The 22802-nt window shown below is 42.6% G+C and overlaps 1 protein-coding gene across 11 annotated transcripts in view; it reads left to right on the top strand.

Moving 5' to 3' along the window:
• Window positions 1-22802, top strand: part of abca2 (ATP-binding cassette, sub-family A (ABC1), member 2) — a 592304-nt gene that overhangs the window by 385788 nt on the left and 183714 nt on the right. For all 11 annotated transcript variants that reach the window (XR_005943747.1, XM_041193236.1, XM_041193243.1 and 8 more), the window contains 4 exons: window positions 2958-3060; window positions 9939-10053; window positions 16796-16986; window positions 20064-20214. Coding sequence is in view for 10 of the 11 variants with exons in the window: in XM_041193236.1 (XP_041049170.1) it covers window positions 2958-3060; window positions 9939-10053; window positions 16796-16986; window positions 20064-20214 (560 nt within the window). In the remaining variant the exon portion in view is untranslated. The remainder of the gene's footprint in view (window positions 1-2957; window positions 3061-9938; window positions 10054-16795; window positions 16987-20063; window positions 20215-22802) is intronic.

Below are 22802 nucleotides of genomic sequence, written 5' to 3' on the forward strand. Positions count from 1 at the left end.
GTTTGTGTGGAGTGATACATTTGGTGAATTTTGGTAAACTGCTCTGGCATTTGAGATATAAACCTCAGTTGCCAGTTTTTCCTACGTCTATTTCTACCTTCCTTTTGCTTCCTGCCATTCATCATCTCATCTATTCTCAAGTTCTTTGGGACTGCGTTTCATATTTCTTTAATTTCTCTCATTGCATCTCCTGTTATCTCATAGCAGCATCACCTCAGCCATTTAGTCCTCACCTGGTTTCCATTTAAACACCTTAGAAGTCACTTTTTTTTCTCTCATGGCTGCTTTACCACTTAAATTCTCTTTTTTTCATTTTTTAGTCCTGGTTCTAGGTAATTGCTTTCAGTTCTGTTGAAGTGTCTACAACTGAAATGTGACTGAACTTGTTCTATCTCTATTGAGTTGTGTAGTTAGTGGCAGTTAGCACTTTATTCTTCGTAAACTACTAAGCCCCTAAAAAGGCATTTTCAAAGTCATGGGGAGCCTGGACAGAGTAGATAGGGAGAAACTGTTGCCACTCATGAAAGGATTGAGAATGAGAGGGCACAGATTTAAAGTATTTGGGTGACCTGCTGAGTATTTGCAACATTTTCTGTCTGTTTGTGTTGTTCTCCCTCCCAGAAGATGTTAATCCTGTTATAGGTTAAAGCACCGCATGCTCCAGTTGACCCCCAATACCTCAAGTAGTCAATCTTCATGTTTGAGCATTAGACATCAGCAGAACATCAGAGGTCCCAATATGAAAGCAAAATACTGTGGATGCTGGAAATCTCAACCAAAAACAAAGGGGCTGGAAAAACTCAGCAGGTCTCGAGCATCTGTGGAGTGAGGAACAGAGTTAACGTTTTGAGTCCATTATGACTCTTCAGAACTGAAGAAGAAGAACCATATTAGACTCAAAAAGTTTACTCTGTTTCTCTCTCCACAGATGCTAACAGACCTGCTGAGTTTTCACAGCACCTTCTGTTTTTATTGAGCAGAAGATGTGTCCAGATGAGGTGTGAATGGCAGCTGTCTGAATGCAACAAGAATGGAAAGAAAGAAGACAAGATCGAACCAGCAGGAAAAAACATAAAGAACTAAAAGAAAGCAGAGGTTATGATCTAAAATTGTTGAACTCAATATTGAATCCAGAAGGCTGCAGAGTGCCTTACTGAAAAAAGAAGTGGTGTTCCTTGAGATTGCTTTGAGCTGTAGTGGAACACTGGAGCAGGCCAGGGGCAGAAAGGTCAGAGTGGGAGCAAGGGGTAGAATTAAAATGACAAGTGACAGGAAGCTCCAGGCTATGCTTGTGGACTGAGCGGAGGTGTCCCGCAAAGTGGTCAGTCAGCCTGCATTTGATCCCTCCAGTGTAGAGGAGACCACATCATGAACGGCAAATACTGTAAACTAAATTGAGAGAAGTACAAGTAAATCGCCTTTTCACTTGGAAGAATGTTTTGGGCCTTGGATGGTGAGAAGAGAGAAGGTAAAAGGAGAGGTGTTGCATCTCCTGTGCTTGCATGGAAAGGTACTTTTAGAAAGGGAGTTTTGGGGTGACTGCAGAATGGACCAAGGTGTCATGGAGGGAATGGCCACTTTGGAATGCTGAAAGGAGAGGGCAAGGGAAGATGTGTTTGGTGGTGGCATCACGCTGGAGGTGGCAGAAATTATGGAGGATGATCCGTCGACTATGGAAACTTACGGAGTGGAAGATGATGACAAGGGAACCCTATCGTGGTTCAGGGAGAGAGTGGATGGGGCAAATGCAGAAATGAATTAAATAGATTGGACACAGGGGATGACCCTGTCAACCACGCTGGGGGTGGGGTCTCCTTGGTTGAGGGAAAATGAAGGCATGTAAGAAACTATCGTCTGGAAGGTTACATTGTCTGAACAGATGCAATGGAGAAACTGGGAGAGTAGAATGGAGCCCTTACAGGAAGCAGGGTGTGATGAAGTATAGTCAAGGTAACTGTGGGAGTAGGTGGGTTTGTAATGAATATTAATTGACAGCCTATCCACAGAAATGGAAACAGAGAAGCCAAGGAAGGGAAGAGTTAGAGATGGACCAACTGAGGGTGAGAAAAGAGTGGGAATCGGGAGAAGATCTCCAGAGGAGGTGAGGTCAGTGACAGTCCTGAAACAATGGCTTGATGTTCAATGGTGGGGTCATAGTCCAGGGAATGTAGGAGGAAGTGTTGGAGAGTTGGCGTTTAGCCTCTGATAGGTAGAGGTCAGTACGCCAGACAACAACAGCGTCACCCTTGTCAGCAGACTTGATAATTTTAGGGTTAGGCCTGAGAGAACAAAGTGCCATAAATTCAGAAGGAGTTAGGTTGGAGTGAGTGAGGACCCAGTCTGATCCTTGCACAATGTCCATTTAATTGTGCTTTCCAGCAGGTGTTAGAATCATGGCTGATTTTGCCCCATCACCCCATTTCCTTGCCCAATCCTGCGCGCCGGGCACCGACTCCTTATGCAGCACTCTTTCCATGAGCCTGGCACCTTGATTACCTGGGATCGTGAGCAGCACCTGTAACCTTTCTTGTTTGTATGGGGGTCAAATTTGCAAAAAGAATGGTGCCTTTATCCATTGAGACATTTTGATGCAATTGGGGGACAGAACTTGGCTTAATTAAAAACAGAAAATACTGGAAATACTCGGGAGGTCAGACAACATCTTTGGGGAAAAACAGAGTTAACATTTCAGGGATCATCTACTTCCTCATCTTAAAAAGCTAATTTAGTTGGAAATTAAGCTCAATTCCTTTTACCATCATTGGGAATGCTTTCACAGCAGAGGTGTTTAGTTCAGTGGAGCTTTCAGCCTTGGCAGTGGCACTCACATTCCATGCACAGCTTCTCTATATACTTTGCTCTTTATGTAGATGGCAGCTAACTCCCAGTTATGTTTTCTTGGAAGCTTTTTTCAGATTTAATGTACTGTGATCCTTTGCCTGTCTCTTTCTCTCTAGATATGATGGAACGGGCCATTATCAACACATTTGTGGGTCATGATGTGGTGGAGCCTGGAAACTATGTCCAGATGTTTCCCTACCCTTGCTACACCAGGGATGAGTGAGTATTGGGCCAAGTTACAGCAGTACAGGAGGAGGGGGATTAACATGAAACAAACTGACTCAGGCTGGTACTGTGCAGAACTGTATCAGCATCCAAGGTTAAGTTGCATTGGTAAATGAAGAAGGGAAATGGGAACCAGGTGGGTAAGTGTGATTAGATCTATTTGCTTACATGGTAAGTGAACACTGGCAAAGACTATTTGCTTGTAACTTCCATGTGTATGATTGTTATAAAGTTTCCTTTTTAAAATTCAATTCAATATCTGTGACCTTTGACAATATATATTCCTATTTAAGTTAGAGAAGGTTTTATTTTTGTTGAAATAATCAATTTGCAAGTAATTGGCCCAGAATTTGCTGGAGATGGGCAGCTCATGGGGAAAACGAGTTAGATTAATTTTCCTGATCCACCAGATCCAGTTATTTTTGTGCTGGAGATGTGAGCTGATAATGGCCTGCGGATGTCAAGGGGCATCTGGGACCTTGGTGAAAGATGGAGCTAACAGTCTATCTCTACTTAACTACCGAGATTAAAGGTTAGAAAAAGAAACTGGAATGATAGAGCAGGAAATTAAGTGAATTAGAGTTACATCAGGTACAGTAGGATAAATAAAGAGAGAGAAAGAAAGGTTGGATTAAGAGAGAGAAAAGAGACAAAGGCAAAGTAAGAAAACAAATTTAAATTTAAAATTAGGAACAATTTACCACCTGCAGGAATGAGACTCCATAGTTTCAATTGTTCCCTTTCTTGGTGGTCAAAATTGGGAAGCATGTCAGGGCCATACATCACCTTGTTAATGGGGCCCAGAAACTGTGAAGCAGCAACCCTAACTTTCTATGGTGAGCTTAGTTCATAGTTGCAGTTCAAAAGGCATTTGATACAGTGCCACACAACAGACTTGTGAGCAAAATTCTAGGTCATGGAATAAAAGGGAAAGTAAGCACTTTGGTAAGAAATTGGCTGAGTGACAAGAAACAGAGAGTAGTGATAAATGGTTGCTTTTCAGATTGGAGGAAGATTTGTAGTGGAGTTCCCCAGGGGTCAGTGTTGGGCCCCTTGCTCTTCCTGATAAATATTAATGACCTAGACTATGGGGTGCAGGGCATGATTTCAAAATTTGAAGATGATACGAAGATTGGAAATGTTGTCAATTGAGATGGGGATAATCTTGAACTTCAGAAGGACATTAACATGTTGGTGGATTGGGCAGACAAGTGACAGATGAAAACAATAGATAAAAACAAAAAAACTGCGGATGCTGGAAATGAAGTTCAATGCAGAGAAGTGTGAGGTGTTTCATTTTGGCAGGAAAAATATGGTGAGACAGTATAAAATAAAGGGAGAGCCTCTAAAGGAGATGCAGGAGCTGAGGGACCTTGGTGAATACATACATAGGTCATTGAAGATGGCTTAGGCTTTATTAATAGGGGCATTGAGTACAAGAGTAAGGAGGTCATGTTGAACTTGTATAAGACACCAGTTAGGCCTTATCTGGGGTACTGCGTCGAGTTCTGTGCGCCATACTTGAGAAAGGATGTGAAGGCATTGGAGGGAGTACAGACGAGATTCACAAGAATGAATCCAGGGATAAAGAACTGTAGCCATGAGGATAAATTGGCGAGGTTGGGACTCTTTTTCTTGGAGAAAAGAAAGCTGAGAAGAGATTGGATAGAGGTATTTAAGATCCTGACAGAATAAATAGTGAAAAACTGTTCCCACCCAAGGGAACATCAAGAACTAGAGGACCCAAATTCAAAATAATTGGCAGAAGGAGTAAAAGTGATGTGAGGAAAAGTTTTTTCACCCAGAGGGTGTTGGAGCCTGGAACAAACTTCCTGAAAGGGTGGTAGAGGCAGGTTCGATCGAGGTATTCAAAAGGGAGTTGGATTGATACCTGAAAAGAGAGAATGTGCAAGGTTATGGGGATAAGGCAGGAGAGTGGGACTAGGTGGAATGCTCTTTCAGAGAGCCAGTGCAGACTCGATGGGCCAAATGGCATTCTTTTGCACTGTAAAGGTACGGTGATACTGTGAAATTCTTCTTAGATTAATTTGCTTTTTTGCAGGATTACAGTGGAGCAGTGCAAATTATCCCACAATTAGTGGCGATTTGCAATCCTGGTATATCGGTTTCCCCATGAAATACACACTGATTTCCCAGCAAATTTGGGTCATTATGCTGCTTTTTCACAAGTTGAATTGCTGATTCCAGACTCTCAGATTTTCTTATGTGTTCATGGGATACGGGTATCGCTAGTAAAGTCAGCATTTATTGCCCATCCCTAATTGCCCTTGATAAGGTGGTGGTGAGCTGCTTCTTGAACTGCTGCAATCCATGTAGTGTAGGTACACCCACAGTGCTGTTAGGGAGATAGTTCCAGGATTTTGACCCAGTGACAGTGAAGGAACAGCGATACATTTCCAAGTCAGGATGGTGTATGGCTTGGAGGGGAAGATGGTGGTGTTCCCATGCATCTCTGCCCTTGTCCTTCTAGGTGGTTGAGGTTGCGGGTTTGGACAGTGCTGCTCTGGGAGCTTTGGTGAGTTGCTGCAGTGCATCTTGTAGATGGTACACACTGCTGCTACTGTACATTACTGGTGAAAGACGTGAATGTTTAAGTTGATGGATGGGGTACTGATCAAACAGCCTGTTTTTTCTGGGTGATGTTGAGCTTCTTGAGTCTTGTTGAAGCTGCACTCACCCAGGCAAATTGGAAGTATTCCATCACACTCCTGACTTGTGCCTTTCAGTTGGTGGACAGGCTTTGGGGAGTCAGGAGATGAATTACTCACCTCAGAGTTCTCAACCTCTGACCTGCTCTTGTAGCCACAGTGTTTACATGACTGGTTCAGTTTCTGGTCAGTGGTGATCTCCAGGATGTTGCTGGTGGGAGATGGTTAGATTTTCTGTTGTTGGAGTTGGTCATTGCCTGGCACTTGTGCAGTGTGAAATTTGCTTGCCACTTATCAGCCCAAGCCTGGATATTGTCCAGGTCTTGCTGCATTTGGACATGGACTGCTTCAGTATTTGAGGAGTTGCAAATGGTTGAGAACATTGTGCAAACATCAGCGAACATCCCCACTTCTGACCATTTGATGGAAGCAAGGTCATTGATGAAGCAGCTGAAGCTGGTTGGGCCTAGGACACTACCCTGAGGAACTTCTGCAGCGATGTTCTGGAACTGAGATGATTGGCTTTCAAAAACCATAACCATCTTCCTGTGTGCTAGGTAACCAGTGGAGAGTTTCCTCCTGATTCCTATTTCCTTCAATTTTGCTAGGGCTCCTTGATACCACACTTGGATGAATGCTCCCTTCATGTCAAGAGCAGCCACTTTCACTGCCCCTCTTGAGCTCTTTTTTTTTTGTCCATGTTTGGACCAAGCTTGTAATGAGGTCAGGAACTGAGTGGCCCTGGTGGAACCCAAACTGAGCATCAGTGAACAGATTATTGCTGTGCCTCTTGATAGTACTATCGACAACTTCTTCCTTACTTCACTGATGATCAAGCGGAGACTGATCGGGTGGTAATTCTTTGGATTGGATTTGTCTTACTTTTTGAGGATGGGACATAGTGAGCAATTTTCCACATAGCCGGGTAGATGCCAGTATTGCAGCTGTACTGGAACAGCTTGGCTAGGGCTGCGGCTAGTTCTGGAGCACAAGTCTTATGTACTTTTGCTGGAATATTGTCAAGGCCAATGGTCTTTGCAGTATCCAGTACCTTTAGCTGTTTTTTGATATCATGTTTTCTGATATCAAATTGTCTGGCATCTGTGATGCTGGGGACCTCAGGAGGGGGCCAAGATGGATCATCCACTCAGCACTTCTGGCTGAGATGGTTGCAAATGCACCAGTCTTGCCTTTTGCAGTGATGTGCTGGGCTCTACCATCATTAAGGATGGGGTAATTTGTGGAGCCTCCTCCTCCAGTGAGTTGTTTAATTGTCCATCACCATTCACGACTGCAGGGCTTATATCTGATCTGTTCGTTGTGGGATTGCTTAGCTCTATCACATGCTGCTTTCAGCTGTTTGTATGAAGTAGCTCTGTATTATAGCTTCACCTGGTTGACACCTTATTTTGAGGTATGCCTGATGCTGCTCCTGGCATGCCCTCCTGCTGAAAGGTAATGCTCTTCAGCATGGATTAAATTGTTTGTGGGCTAGAATTAAATAAAGATTAGATGCAGAAGCATATTTACTGTCACTTGCTACTGTACCATAACTTAAACTTGGCTGCACAGTTGCTTTTGGAGAGTCCTGTGACCAAGTAAATGAGTTGGTTCTTTGACCTTTCTATAAGTGTCATCTGGCCCTGATGGGAACATTGAAGAAGGGATTCTTTCTGGTCACCACCAGTTGGTTTTGCACTCCTGATGTGTAAGTCCTTTCCCAGCCATGAGAGAAGGCCAGAATGAAACTTGTGAACCTCATGGGTGCATGGTTTTCTCTTTTTGCTGTTCAGTCTATTGTTGACACTGCCTAACAATACAATCTAGACAGCACACTGGGATTCTGGGGATAACTTAACTCTTCCTGGCAGCAGTATCGACATACGATGAATCCAATTGCTTCTCATAACTAGAGCTCTGTCTTCATTCAGACAAGGGAACAGGACAGCCTTGCCAGTGGCTTTCCCCAGTGATCATCTAATCTAAAAATATAGCATTGTTCACAGTGTGCAATGTAGTGTAAAAGAGAAGAACTTTCATTTCAGAATGATCTTTGGCGAAGGACACAGGCAATACTGTACTACTGTCTTTGTCACAATGAAGACAGAGCTGTGGTCATGAAAAACAATTAGATTCATTACCTGCTAATGCAGCTTCAAGAAATAGGCATCTATAGTGACACCATGGGCTGGATTTTCCAGCAAGCTTCAGAACCCCAGCATCAGAACCAAATGGGACTCCGAGCCTGCACTTCCTGGCAGTGTAACTGTTTCTTCAAAGAGGTGGCCTCCTTATTGGCTGCCTCTGATCTCGCCATTCACTTATGGATGGTGGGCAATGCTGCTGGTCCAATCAGAGAGCAGACAGCTCTGAAGCCTCGAAGTGACATGGGGTAAGTGTACGCTGCTGAGGCAAGTTGGAGACCAGGTGGGCACTCCAAGCACCTGGAGTCCTCTGGCTGGCCTGCACGACAGTAAGCAGATAAACAGGATCGAGGCTGGTTGTTGCATAGAGATAAAGAGGAAACTCATTTGCTGGAGTGGTCTCTGCTGTGATTGTGGCCTTTCATAGCCTTGTCCCTGCCATTAGGGCTTGGAACCCCCAACTCTGTCCCCCCTGCCTGCTGCAAGGAAGCAGCCTTTATTGAAATGCAATCTCACCATGTGGTGGGGTGGGTCACTCTCTGGTGGCAGAATGCTGATGAGGCCCACAAAATTGACCTCAATTTGCGCTTTAATCAAATTTATCTGTCTCTGTGGAGTGGACAGCTGAACGTTTATTCAGCCAGCCCTGGGAAAGCTCTCCAATGGTAGATATGCTTTAAGGAGCTGATCCGAGGCGGCTCTCCCCTAATTTCTCAATCCCCCCACTCCCCACCTCCAAGCCCATTTCCAGGAGCCTAGGAAAATCTGCCGCCTTGTGGCCTGACTTGATTTGAGATGTTCAATCACAACCTGTAAGCAACTGGGATTGATTCTATGCACATAATTTACATTATGTAACTACCCTTCACTCACTGCCTTTCTCTGGAAAAATAAGCCTGCTGTGCTCAAGTGGCTTTTTTTGCTGTAGCTTTGGCCATGTGTTTGGAGACTCTGCTGTGGTTTATGAGTAAATGAAAACCACAATTCCCACCCTGATTCCAAATCTTCGGCTGACAGTGATGTCTATATTCACTTTGTTTAGGTTAATATAACCAGTTAGCTTCCATAGAGAAGGTTGATGGTGGTGAGAGTATTCAGATATTTTCTCTGACGTGTTATGATCGCTGCAGAGACCTATAACCTTTTAGAAGAAAGAATCCCCATATGACCACAATGGCAAAAATCAAAGGACAAGATTTCACTTTTTAAAACTTTTACTGTAACAATCAAGCTAAAACCAACATAATTCAAACATGAATTAACAGAGAAATAATATTTCAATTAAAATGATAAATTTCACTTTAAACCAATACCACAAATACTCTATATGTGGCATCAAGAACACTCCTGAAGTTCCTCCCACCTTTCCGGTTGAGTTCGACTACTCGTCACCATGCCGGGTCAAATCTTTTAAAGGCCTTTGCCAACTGAGCCACTCCATCTGAGTTTTCTGGATACGATTATCGCCAGCAAAGAGTACTTCGATGAACCCTCTCTCCCTCCTGTTACCAAGTCCTGACTGCACAGATTCCCAGAGACTCCTTTATCCTAACCCTTTTATAAACCCCATTAAACAGTACAGTCAGCTCTGGTAAAACTACCTTTTCCACAGAGAGATTGCTGTTCCCCCTAACTGCCTACTGAACAGAGCAGACCCCTTCCTGGGTAAGATTCACTGCTTCTGCCACAAGAGTTTCTATGTTTTTGACCAAAACCTGACTCTCAGCTACTTGTCCATTTGACTTTTCCCTTTGCAGATCTCACCTCCATAGCAATCTAGATTACAAGAGCACTTCTCAGAAATGAGATGTTTGCCAGGAATCAGATCCCCCTTTCCTATCTGTTTCACTTGGATTCAAAGGGACATTCAATCGATAAGCTTCTTGCAAAGTTCAGCATTCATGTCAGATTTTTGGTTACCTCTCGTTGCCTCTACATGTTGGTAGATACAATGGAACAAACATTTAATTGAAGGTTGATCTATACTCATTATTGGAAATAAATCACCATAAAAAAAAGTTGTATAAACAGAAGTATCTTCCCTCCCTTTTTTGCCCAGCTTCCTGTTTGTGATTGAACACATGATGCCCCTCTGCATGGTTATTTCGTGGGTGTATTCTGTGGCCATGATGATTCAGCACATCGTCGCAGAGAAGGAACACAGACTAAAAGAGGTGAGGTTTGACAGGCAGTCGGGGAAGATCTTTTGTGGTGTACCTTAATGACCCATAATTCCTTTTATGGTAAACATTTACTGTGTGATCCATCGCAGCTGTACAAATGTGGCATGATGGTGACTGAGCCGTGGTGCAGCCCAAATTAAATTGCTTGAACTGTCATCACTCTTGACCATTTTGGATCAGCTCAGTAAAATGGCAGTTGGGTAACCTGCACAAAGATAGTTGTGTTCAGACATTTGAGACTTTACCTGGCTTTGGATCCTTGTTGTCAGATATGAAAAGGCCAAGGTGACAAGAGTAACTTCTGGTGGACTTCTGAATTATTCTGTTTCAGGGGTGTTACTATTTTGAAATCCACTCATCTGATACTGGATCAACTCCACAATACAGAAAGCAGTAAATACAACTTTTTTTGACCTAAGTAGAATATCTGTCAATTTAATGAAGATAAATGCTAGGATGGAAGAGGCTCTGTGTCCTTGACACCAACGTATTTAATTTCAGAGCCTTAACACTCCAGATGATCACTTAGGATTCCTGTTTACTTGATAGTCAACCAGGTACCAAATGCAATTCTGACTCTTTCCCATGGAGACAGAAGAAAGGAACCTCAGCAGGGATTTAGACATGTCTTCTTCTTGAGTTCTGTGCACGAAGGCAGGCCCAACCCAGAGTGCCACAACCTCCACAACCAGTAGGACAAGGAGGCAGATTCTGAATCCACACCAACTGGAACAGGGATAAAACTGCTGCAATTGGCACCAATCTGATCCACACTGGCCACCCAGACAACTGAGCCAACTGGTCCCTATGAAGTCAAAGTTGCTGCAGCAACATACATTTTTGCTTGCATGCTGTAGCCTGGAGCACTGAATGGCAGAGACTCCAATTTCTTTCCACCACAAGGCTGACCAGGAATATTTCCCACTGCTACCACCTGCCATTGGCCTATGTTGGAAGAATTTACAGGTTGATACTCAATCTGTTTGGCCACATTATGAACATACTTTCTTTGGCCATCAAGCCCTGAAGTGGAATTTGAACCCAGAGCTTCTGGCTCAGAGGCAAGGACCTACCACTGTGTCACAAACCTCCATTTAGATATTTACACATCATTGGGAGATGATTATTAGTGTTCAGGGGTGACAGATTAGAGGAAAGGATTGTAAACTGTTGTGAAGGTGAGAAAAAGAGCGAGGTGTTCAAAATCCTGATGGGTCTGCACAGGGAGAAAATTTTCCCATTCTTGAAAGGATTGAGAATGAGAGGGCACAGATTTAAAGTAATTAGTGAAATAAGCAAGAGTGATATAAGGAAAACTTTTTCAAACAGCGAGTGGTTAGAGTTTGAAATCCTCTGCCTGAGGGTGTGGTGGAGGCAAGTTCAATTCAAGCATTCAAAAGGGACTTTGAGTGTTATCTGAAAAAGAAACATGTACAGGGTTACGGGGAGAGGGTGGGAGAATGGGACTAGATGCATTGCTCATTCAGAGAGCCGGTGCAGGCACGATGGACCATGTGGCCTCCTGCACCGTACCAATTCTATGATTATCTGATACACACGACAATGGAACTTATGTGGTCTTATTCTCTCCCTCACCATCACCATCTCTTTAATTTCTGCATTCAGCGCTGTGCTCAGCTGTTCAACACACAGATCATGTGTGACTTCCATGAGCTTTTGGGAAGGTTGAATAGCACTTAGTTCCTGAAACTTTTGCTGATGCTGAATCAAGTTAATATTTGATTCACAATCGGTTCATATTTCATAAAGCACCATTAAAATGAATTTTAAATGATATCCAATATAATTTGTATTCAAATCCTGTAAATTTTTAGAATATGTTTTATAATTGTTTTATGTCTATTCATCTTGGTTCAATGTAAATGAGCCAAAACTCTTATCTACCAATGGATCTATTTCACCTTGAGTCCAAATGTCTGAAGTGTTGTTTTCCTATGACCTAATTACATTCAGATACTCCATCAACAGACCAATGTCACCTTAGGCAGATCACTACATCCAGCCAACCCATGAAAATGTACTAATTTTGTTTTGAATTGACTTTACAATCCTCAAAGAAAATTTCAACCTAATCCTCAAATCCACAATCCTGCTCCCAAAGGTAATTATTTACATGGGTGTCATTGTCATTGGTGTCTGCTGTGGCTTCGCTTGGTAGCACTTTTCATTCTGAGTCAGATGGTTATGAGTTCAAATCCCACTCCAGTGACTTGAGCATAAAACCCAGGCTGACACTCCAGCGGAGAGCTGAGACAGTTTGCATCTTTTTTCCCAAACCATCTTTTGGACAAGATGTTAAACTGAGGCCCAGTCTGCCCTCTCAGATGGAAGTAAAATATCCCATGGCTATATTCTGTAGAAGAGAGAGTTCTCCGTGGCCTCCATACCAATATTTATCCCTCAACCAACACCTCAAAACAAATGATCTGGTCGTTCATTTCATTGCTGTTGATGGAATCTTGCTACTACGCGCAAATTAACTGGTGCATTTCCTATAACTGTGACAATACTTAAAAAGTACTTAATTAGCTGTAAAGCACTTCAGGACATCCTGAGGTTGTGAAACATTTTAGTTAAATAACTGAATCAACGTCAGCACAGAGCCTTACCACATGCCTTTCATTCTCCTTGGTCACAGCATAGAGCTTTCCAGTCACTCATCCACAGGAGAGCTGTTGTGCCTGGCTTCAATACCATTTCCAGCTGTACCATATCCTAGGCTCCCAGAGTTCTCCCAAATTCACCAATTCTGAATCTAGCCAACCACAGGCTTTAGTGGCCCAGCTGTCAGATGATAAGAAACTAACTGCTCACATTGCCTCCTCACTGAGACATCACTACATCACCACTTGGGCCTGGTGCTAACAAGCATATTCTTTCTGGGTAGGGTGCTGCATTGCGAGTTGACCATGTGCCGGCCTGTCTGTTCCCAGTGCAATAGGTTCCAGATTGCTGCATGGTCATGCACACCTTACACGTCAGGGGGGGAATCATTGTCTATCATAACCTCTCGTCTGGGATAACCTATATCCCTCTGCCAGCCTGTCTTGGTAACTTCTACCATACTGGCTGCTGCCAGGCACCCAAAGAAAGTTAAGGGTACAAATGGAGTAAATCAATAAAGCCACCTGCATGAGAGGTATATAGAGTCAGTGAGAGAGAGCTGGAACATGGAAGAGACTTCCATAGAGAAGCAGACAGACTAATAAAGACTTGAGTTTGTGACCCACGGAACAATCCAGAGGCACAAAGAACCATAGAAGTAGACAAAAGGAACTGAAAAGTACTTCGGACCTGAAAAGTACTTGGTCTACCTCAAATTGTACTGAAAGGCTAAGTATTTGAAAGATTTGAACAACAAGTTAAGCAAGCTGTTTCACCTTGCTATGAGGCAGTGGCAACTCAAGTGGCATTTTCCACTAACAGGACGCTGCCCTAAAGTTTTTAAAAAAAATTCCGCCTACCATATAATTGAGCAATGCAGCGTCTGAACCTCTATGCCAGTGCGATACCAGGTACTTAGGCCGTACATCCCAATGATTGACTGATCGCATCATACAGCATGTTCCTTTGGTTGTTCGTAATAAGCAGAGTACAGACTATACTCAACCAGCCCGCACCTTCAAGACCCAAAACAATATGTCTACTGTCCGATGTGATTCTGTGATTGGGCAGCTCTTGCTGAGCAATCCTGCGTGTGCTACCAGCTACACTAATAACCAATTTAAGATAATCAGTTGAGTTCTTAACATGACTCACTTACACTTGCTAGAAGTTAAATACATCTATACACAGCGACCCAATCTCTGCAAACAAAAGGAATATGTTCAAATCTTGAGCCTTTCTTAAGTTACCCGGGAACTTGGGGAACCGAAAGTTGCCATTGCTTTCTCCATGGTAACACCTTGGCCAATCAGAGTCGACTTGCCAACCAATCAGCACCCCTTCTCTCCTGTGTTATAAATTGTCATGATCGTTTGAAATTTGGTATCATTGCATTTGTTCTGATGGCAAGACGAAAAGCTTCAGCAGCATGTCTCCCTTTTCGGTAATATTCCAGAGATTTGTCAAGAGAAATCAACTATTGGTTTATTTTATTTCTAAAAACCAATTCTTGAAGTTAAAGCTATTATAGAACAGCAGCTATAAGAATTAATATTTTATTCATAAATATAATTTCTCCATTTAGTTTTAACAAACCCATTACTAAAGAAAAAAATGGCCCAGGCAACCAGCAATGCATGTTTCATTAAGTTTGAGCTCATGAAATTTGTTTGAAATAAATGTGAATTAACGATGAAGAGAGAGATTTTCTCCAGTTGCAGAAACTGTGCTGCAGAACTGATGTGCTATGTGAATGAAATCCATCTGAGCTAAGATGGTAAATTAAAATGAGTATAACCTGAAAATCATTATGTTTCATCAGGATTTAGCCTCCTGAAATACTAAATTAAAGGTTTGCAATGAAAAATATCATGCATATTACAGACAGGTTGATAAAATGGCATTCTATATTTGAAACTTCTAAATCACACAGAACAACTTGTAATTCACTCCCAACAAAAGACACCAATTTATATCATTCTCAGTACAGTTCCCAGTCACTGGCAGCAGCCAAATTATGATATTGCTGTCCAGGTAAAGTAGATGTGGCCTAGACACCATCCATATTGTAGTATGGAACTCTTGCAATCAGGGAGAATTTTAGATTCAGGCTGTACAGTTTGCACGTTCCTGTACTCAGCTACCCCTGGAAATGGTGAAGACCGTGCAATGCCATTAGAATTGCTTATTGCACTATGTTGTTTTGTCTGCTTAAAATGGAAAGGAGAATTCAAATGTTATTTGAATCTGGTGATTTTTTTAAGCATTTATATAATTATTAGTTGTGCTTTAATAAACACAAAATTACATCAGTATAATTAAAAGCTGTTTCATCTGTCAGTCACATCAATAAGTACACCTAATCATTTGACTCAGCAAATGCAACGGTACATCTTAAAGTGATTTTCAAGGAAAATGCTCGCCTTGGCCAACTTCTGTCACAGGATGTAGGGAAATGCTGGGCATATTTTTCTTGGTTTGGTTTAAGTTTCTTGCCTTCTCTGCCTCACACCGTTCTTCTTCAGTCAGGAGGGTGAATTGGTTTGTATATTCCATGTTTGTGTGTCCTATACTGCACTGTGTAATGTACCAGCAGATGATCTATTCAGGGGGGAAAAAGGTGATTGTTTTGTTTCTCTTTATGCTGTTCTCCTGTCACAGGAAACTCTGTCACAGGTTAACTTGTGCCCTACTCCCTCATTTGTATTCCCAAGTAGTTAGTATCATTGACCTCCTCCTGAGCTGTATCATTCTTTCAGCCCATAGTGCCTGCGCTAGCTCTTTGAAAGAGCTATTCAGTAGTTGTACATTTTTTTCATAATATTTCTTCTTTGTAAAAGAATTCATGGGTTGCGCTTTGCTGTCATGCTACATGTAATGAACAGCTGCCTACTTGAAGATTTGTGCCTTGTAATAGAGGTAGCATTTCTTCAGCGCAAGCTGAGTCCCTCTGGAATTATATCACAACATTCTACCACTGAAGGTGAAAAGAAAAACCACAAATGCTGAACGCCTGAATCAAACTAGAAAATTATCAGAAATATACAGTGGGTAGAAGAGAGAAAAGACAAGTTTTCGAGGACTGCCAGCTATCAGGATATGGATCATTTAACCCATTTTTCTCTTTCTGCAGTTATTGGCCAGCTGTGTGTTTTCAACATTTTTATTCAATTCTGTCACTGGAGCTGCAAGGCTGTGTTAGCCATGTGTTGCTCATATGAAGTTCATAGGCAATCCTAGTCTGCATCTGCACAAATCATGGCAGATGCGGATATTTGATGCACAAATGGAAAGTTAAAAATTTTCCAGCGTGTGTCTGTGGTCACCCAGAACAGACCATGGAACATATTATGAGTCAGCGCATGGTTCACAAATACGAAGCAGGTATCACAACCGATGTACTCCGCTACTCCTGATGCAATTATCTGACTTAACCATCTGAATATAAAATCATAGTTGTTACTCTACTTCTGCATCAGCCATAAGAAAAGATTGTGTTACTCAATTTGTTAAAAACTGAAATACAAATTACCATTTTATGAGGATGCCTTTGTAAAGCACCTCTGTTGTTCAATAGAAATTTTAGACTCTATTGATGAGGCTATTATAAAACTATTTTAGCCACACTAACTTTAGCGACTTTAACTTTAGTAGATGACATCCTCCATACACTTGCACAATGCAGATAAATGGACTTCTTCTTCACATATATTTACATCTACCACCATTTAGTAGCAAAGGAATGTAAAGCAAAAAGTGCTCAAACACAACCGTTTGTCTAACCAATTTACAAAAAAACCCACACAAAATTTAATGGGCACATTGATATGTCTTGCAAATATCAGTGTTATGATAGCATGCTGAACAATGGTAACTATTCCTCATTTTTTTAATTTACTGATTAGAAGTAGAATTAGCCACATCTAGATTTTAAATTTGCCAGCTTTAGCTGGTGACTATTATTTTAGACAAAGCTGTTACAAAGAAACTGTTATACACGAGAGTTGGTGTTAGTGAGGAGCTGGTGAGTATTAGAGACTTAGTCTCCCTGTAGATAAATGGATGTGAACAATCTGGCTATCTTCCAATTGTGTACCTTCTCGTCCAGGTCATGAAGATGATGGGGTTGAACAATGCCGTCCACTGGGTGGCCTGGTTCATCACAGGCTTTGTACAGCTTTCCATCTCTGTGACTGCACTGACAGGCATCCTGAAATATGGCAAAGTCCTGATGCACAGCGATCCTTTTATAATCTGGCTGTTCCTCACAATCTATGGCATAGCTACCATCATGTTCTGGTGAGTGCATTAAACAGAGTTAAAGATGACTTGGGGATCAAGAATGCCACATGTCTCGTTCAAAATGTGGAACTCACAACACTCACTCATCTCCCCAAATAGACCACGAATGATGCTTTCCTTTCATCCATTGTAAACTTCTTAACTTGAGTTTCATAAATGCACAAAATGGCATAAAGGAATTTGCCTTGATTTTAACATTACAAGCTATGCCAAACTTCAACTAATTCATCTTCTTTGGCTATGTTAATCTAGCATAGGATGAAACCCTCGTCATGCCTTTTTCTGTTGTATACTGATGCTCTGGCAAGGTATGTTGTCAGTAGAGTCATAGAGGTCCACAGCACAGAAAAAGACCCTTCGGTCCATCGAGTCTGCATCGGCCAAACGAGTACCTAACTATTCTAATCCCGTTTTACAACACTAGGCTCATAACCTTGTATGCCATGGCATCGCAAGTGCACATCCAATTACTTCTTAAATATTATGAGGTTTGCTGCTTTTACCACCCTTTCAGGCAGTGAGTTCCAGATTCCCACCACCCTCTGGGTGAAAAAATTCTTTCTCATATCCCCTCTAAACCTCCTGCCCCTTACTTTAAATCTATGCCCCCTGTTTATTGATCCCTCCACCAAGGGGATATGTTCCTTCCTGTCTACCCTATCTATGCTCCTCATAATTTTAGTTATCATGTACCCCTCAATCTCCTCTGCTCCAGGGAAAATAACCCCAGTCTATCCAATCTCCCCTCATAACTAAAACTCTCCAGCCCGGGCAACATCCTGGTAAATCTCCTCTGCACTCTCTCTAGTGCAGTCACATCCTTCCTATAATGCGGATTCCAGAACTGCATGCAATACTGTAGCTGTGGCCTAACCAGCGTTTTATACAGTTCCAGCATAACCTCCCTGCTCTTATATTCTATGCCTCGACTAAAAAAAGGCAAGTATCCCATATGCCTTCTTAACGAGCTTATCTACCTGTTCTGCTACCTTAAGGGACCGGCGGACATGCATACCAAGGTCCCTCTGATCCGGGTACTTCCCAGGGTCCTACCATTTATCGTGTATTCCCATACCTTCTTTGTTCTTCCCAAGTGCATCAACTCGCACTTATCCCGATTAAATTCCATTTTCGACTGATCAGCCTATCTGACCAGCCTATCTATATCCTCCAGTAATCAAAGGCTATCCTCCTCACTATTTATCACCCCACCAATTTTCGTGTCGTCCGTGAACTTACTGATCAACCCTCCTACATTCAAGTCTAAATCCTTTATATATACCACAAACAGCAAGGGACCCAACACCGATCCCTGTGGAACCCACCAGACACAGGCATCCAGCCACAAAAACACCGCTCGACCATCACCCTCTGCTTCCTGCCACTCAGCCAATTCTGGATCCAATTAGCCAAATTGCCTTGGATCCCATGGGCTCTTACCTTCATTATCAGTCTCCCATGCGGGACCTTATCAAAAGCCTTACTGAAGTCCAAGTAGACTAAGTCAAATGCATTGCCTTCATCTACAAACCTGGCCACCTCTTCAAAAAATTCAAATTGGTCAGACATGACCTCCCCTCAACAAAACCATGCTGACTGTCCTTGATTAATCCCTGCCTCTCCAAGTGTATATTAATCCTGTCCCTCAGAATTGTTTCCAGTAGTTTCCCCGCCCCACTGAGGTTAGACTGACTGGCCTATAGTTCCCTGGTTTATTCCTTCCTCCCTTCTTGAATAACGGTACCACATTGGCTGTCCTCCAGTCCTCTAGCACTTTTCCTGTGGCCAGAGAAGTATTGAAAATTATTGCCAGTGCCCCTGCTATCTCCTCCCTTGCCTCACTCAACATCTTGGGAAACATGTCATCCGGGCCTGGAGATTTATCTACTTTTATGTCTGCCAGGCCACTTAGAACCTCCTCCCATTCTATGCTACTTTCTTTACTTATATCACAGTCCTTCTGCCTGATTTCCATACCCATGTCGTTCCTCTCACTTGTGAACACTGACACAAAGTATTCATTTAGAACCTTACCTATGTCTTCCAGCTCCACACACACATTTCCACTATTGTCCTTAATGGGCCCTACTCTTTCCCTAGTTATCCTCTTACTCTTTATGTACTTGTAAAATAACTTTGAATTTTCCTTTATTTTACCTGCCAATGTTTTTTCATGCCCCCTTTTTGCTCTCTTAATTTCCTTTTTAAGTTCCCCCTACACATTCTGTACTCCTATGGCTTCCGCTATTTTGAGCCCTCATTCTCTGCCATAAGCCTCCCTTTTTCTCTTTATCCAATCCTGTATATCCCTCGACATCCAAGTCTCCCTGGATTTGTTGCTCCCACCCTTTGTCTTTTCTGGAATATGTTGGCCCTGTACTCTCCCTGTTTCTTTCTTGAATGAGTCCCACTGCTCTGATGCAGATTTACCTAAAAGTAGTTTCTCCCAGTCCACTCTGGCCAAATCATATCTGATCTTATTAAAATCAACTGTCCTTTTTCTATTTTGTTAGTAAGATGCATCGGGAAGGGGTGGTGCCAGTTAATGTAAAATGCTGATTACTTAAGAGTTCCGCATTTTCAACCAATCAGAAAACTCCTGGGCGATCTCATGGTGAAGCGGGTGTTAAGGTCAGCGCAAGAAGTGGGGAAGTATGTGAATCTAGTGAACAGCGCTGAGGGAACATGGTGATGGTGGGAAGCTGAGACCAGCGCAAGGGCAGGCCATGGATAACAACTACTTGTGAGTTTGACAGTTTTTCGTGGTTGAGTGAGAGTGGAGCTAATGGGGAACAAGAGTGGAGCTAATGGGGAAGAAGCACCAGCTTCTGAGGAATGTGAGACAACTCCAGTCAAAAAATAGACCCAACAGAAATTCCGGTTAGTAGAGAATTCCAGTTGGTGGCCTGCCTGAAAACACACAGTTTACTGTAGTACCACACTGGGCATTACATTCACCCATGCTGCACAGCTTCTTAGTGGCATACTGGAACAAGTCAGACTTTTCCTGAGATAAAATGGCAAGCTGGTCTCGTAACTTCTGTTGCACTGACTTCTTCCTTGATCTCTTGCAGTTTCCTGATCTCTGTGGTCTACTCCAAGGCAAAGCTAGCCTCGGCGTGCGGTGGGATCATTTATTTCCTCAGCTATGTTCCGTACATGTACGTGGCTATCCGTGAGGAGGTGGCTCATGATAGGATCACCGCATTCGAGAAATGCATTGCGGTATGATATTTAAAAAAAGAGATTAATTATTTTTCTCAGTGTTGTGCTGAGTGAGTTTTCAAGAATGAAGTGTATTCACATGCTGCGTTTTGTTCAGTGAGTTAAATGTTTAACCCAACAAAATCTCAATGGTCCCTGGCCCTCTTTCCACAAATGCATGTTGAGACTTGGTAATTGTAGAAAATCATCTGATTAAGGGAACCATATTTCAGCCCAGTGCACTGGCAGTTAAACTTTTAATCCCTTGGATATTTGATATTGCAGTAAAGATTCATTAGGATCGAAAGGCAGCAAGGGTGAGAGCATTATCCTTTAGGTTTGATTGAACACAGACAGGTAAGATGTTGGCACCCCCTCAGCTGGCTGTATTGGTCCAGCATGAGGATTTTGAACCCTTTGGATGAGAGCGTTATCGATGCAGGTCAAAATTGATAAAATGGCTGCATAATTCAACATTAACTATTGCATTTGAAGAAGCCACAATGATGGCCTTGAAGATGGATCTAACTCATTTGCATAGGCACATTAGTTTTTTAAAGAGAATTCTTATGGTGGGGATTTTCCACTCCTGCAAAACTGTTCCTAGTACTTCTCTGTTAAGGCAAAAAAAAGAGTTCTGTGAGGGAAATGTTAAAGGTGTTAGAGGGCCTCGGACAGTGGCCTTTCCACATTTATCCTTTGTGGCAGCTGCCACAAACTTTAGTGCATCCCTCAGCATGTAGTCCTGGATCTTGGAGTGTGCTTGTTTGCAACGCTTGGTTGTTGACAGCCCCTTGCAGTGGAAGATCAGCAAGCTTTGGGTGACCGAAGAACATCTTTCACTACGTTGATTGTCCTCCAGCAGCAGTTATTATTTATCTTGGTGTGCATCTCTGGGAACAGCCTGTAGAGCACGCAACCCTGCATTATACAGCTGCTCAAATAAACCTCGACAAAAAAAAAACCCACTGCATTTCTTTCCAGACCTGCTGTGCAAAGGCACAATCCAGACCAAGGTAGATTAATACCAAAATCGTTAAAGTGCCCTCTGAACCTTTTACTGAAATAGGCCAGTCCTGTTTTTAATGCATGATATTCCCCTTGAGGGCAACAAGTGGAGGCTATGAGACTCCGAGCGTGCACCAAGGACCTGATGGGGAAGACCCTTGTCACCAGATTTTAATATGGCAGCATCAGATGTGCTGCAAGCTGAATTCAGACAGGCTACAGATTAGATCTTTACTAATCTACCAGGAATAAGAATCTCTGAGGATGTGTTTCCTACTCAGTGCCAGGGTAAAGGATATCTCAGGAAGGCTGGAGAGGAACGTGGAAAGAGAGGGGTTAGACCCACTTGGCATGGTCCATGTTGGAACAAACAACATAGGTAGGAACAGGGAGGAAGTTCTATTGAACAAAGTAAGGCTGTAAATTGAAAAAAAGAACCTTGAGGGTAGTAATGTCTGGGTTGCTAGGCAGAACGAATTGCAGAGTAGGAGTAAATGGTTAATTGTTCAGAGTAGCAGAAGGTGGGAATGGTGTTCCACAAGACTCAATGCTGTTCACAATTTACATTAACGGTTTGAACATTGGACTCAAACGCAATTTCTAAATTTGTGGTGTCTCCAAATTGGTGGGGATCATCAATACTGAGGAGGACTACAACAAATTACAGGAGGACATTAATCAACTCACTGATTGGGAAAATAATTAGCAATTCAACACAGATAAATTTCAGGTAGTACATTTTGGTAGGAAGAATAGGGAGGTCACTTCTTACTGGGAAGGTGCAAATCTAGCTGGGGTAGAGGAACAAAGTGATCTCGGAATACAAGTACATCAGTTGTTAAAAGTTGTGCCACAGATTTGCAAGGCTCCAGAGAAAAAAGCAAACCAAGCACTAGGCTTTATTTCTAAAGGGTTATAATTCAAAAGTAGGGAAGTTAGACTAAAGTTGAAAACAAAAATAGGTGTGATATACATACCTCGATTTCACCTCCTCTGAATCCCTTCCCTCGTCTCTTTTTACTGTGCCTGCACTTGCAGAACACATTTGCCTGAATGAGTGCAGCCCCAACAACAGTGAAGAAAGTCGACACTACCCAGGGCAAAGCAGCTGCTTGACTGGCATCCTATCCAAAAACATTCACTCCCTCCACTACCGATGCACAGTGGCAGCATTGTGTACCGTCTAAATGATGCACTGCAGGAATTCACCAAGCCTCCTTAGACAGCACAGTCCAAACCCACAACAACTACCATCTAGAAGGATAAGGACAGCAGATGCATGGGAACACCACCACCTGGAAATTCCCCTCTAAGCCACTCACATCTGGACTTGGAAATGTATCGCCATTCCTTCACTCTCACTGGGTCAAAATCCTGGAACTCCCTGCCTTGCAGCACTGTGGGTGTACAAACATCACATGGATTGCAGCAGTTCAAGAAGGCAGCTCACCACCACCTTCTCAAGGACAATTGGGAATGGGCAATAAATGCTGGCCTAGCCCATGAACAAATAAAAAAAAAACATAGGATTACATAGGCCTGTTTCTATGCCACATATCGTTTCAGCCCAACCAGTCCATGCCAGTGTTTATGCTCCACTC

This window comes from Carcharodon carcharias, chromosome 8 (genome assembly GCF_017639515.1).
Source record: "Carcharodon carcharias isolate sCarCar2 chromosome 8, sCarCar2.pri, whole genome shotgun sequence".
NCBI lineage: Eukaryota > Metazoa > Chordata > Chondrichthyes > Lamniformes > Lamnidae > Carcharodon > Carcharodon carcharias.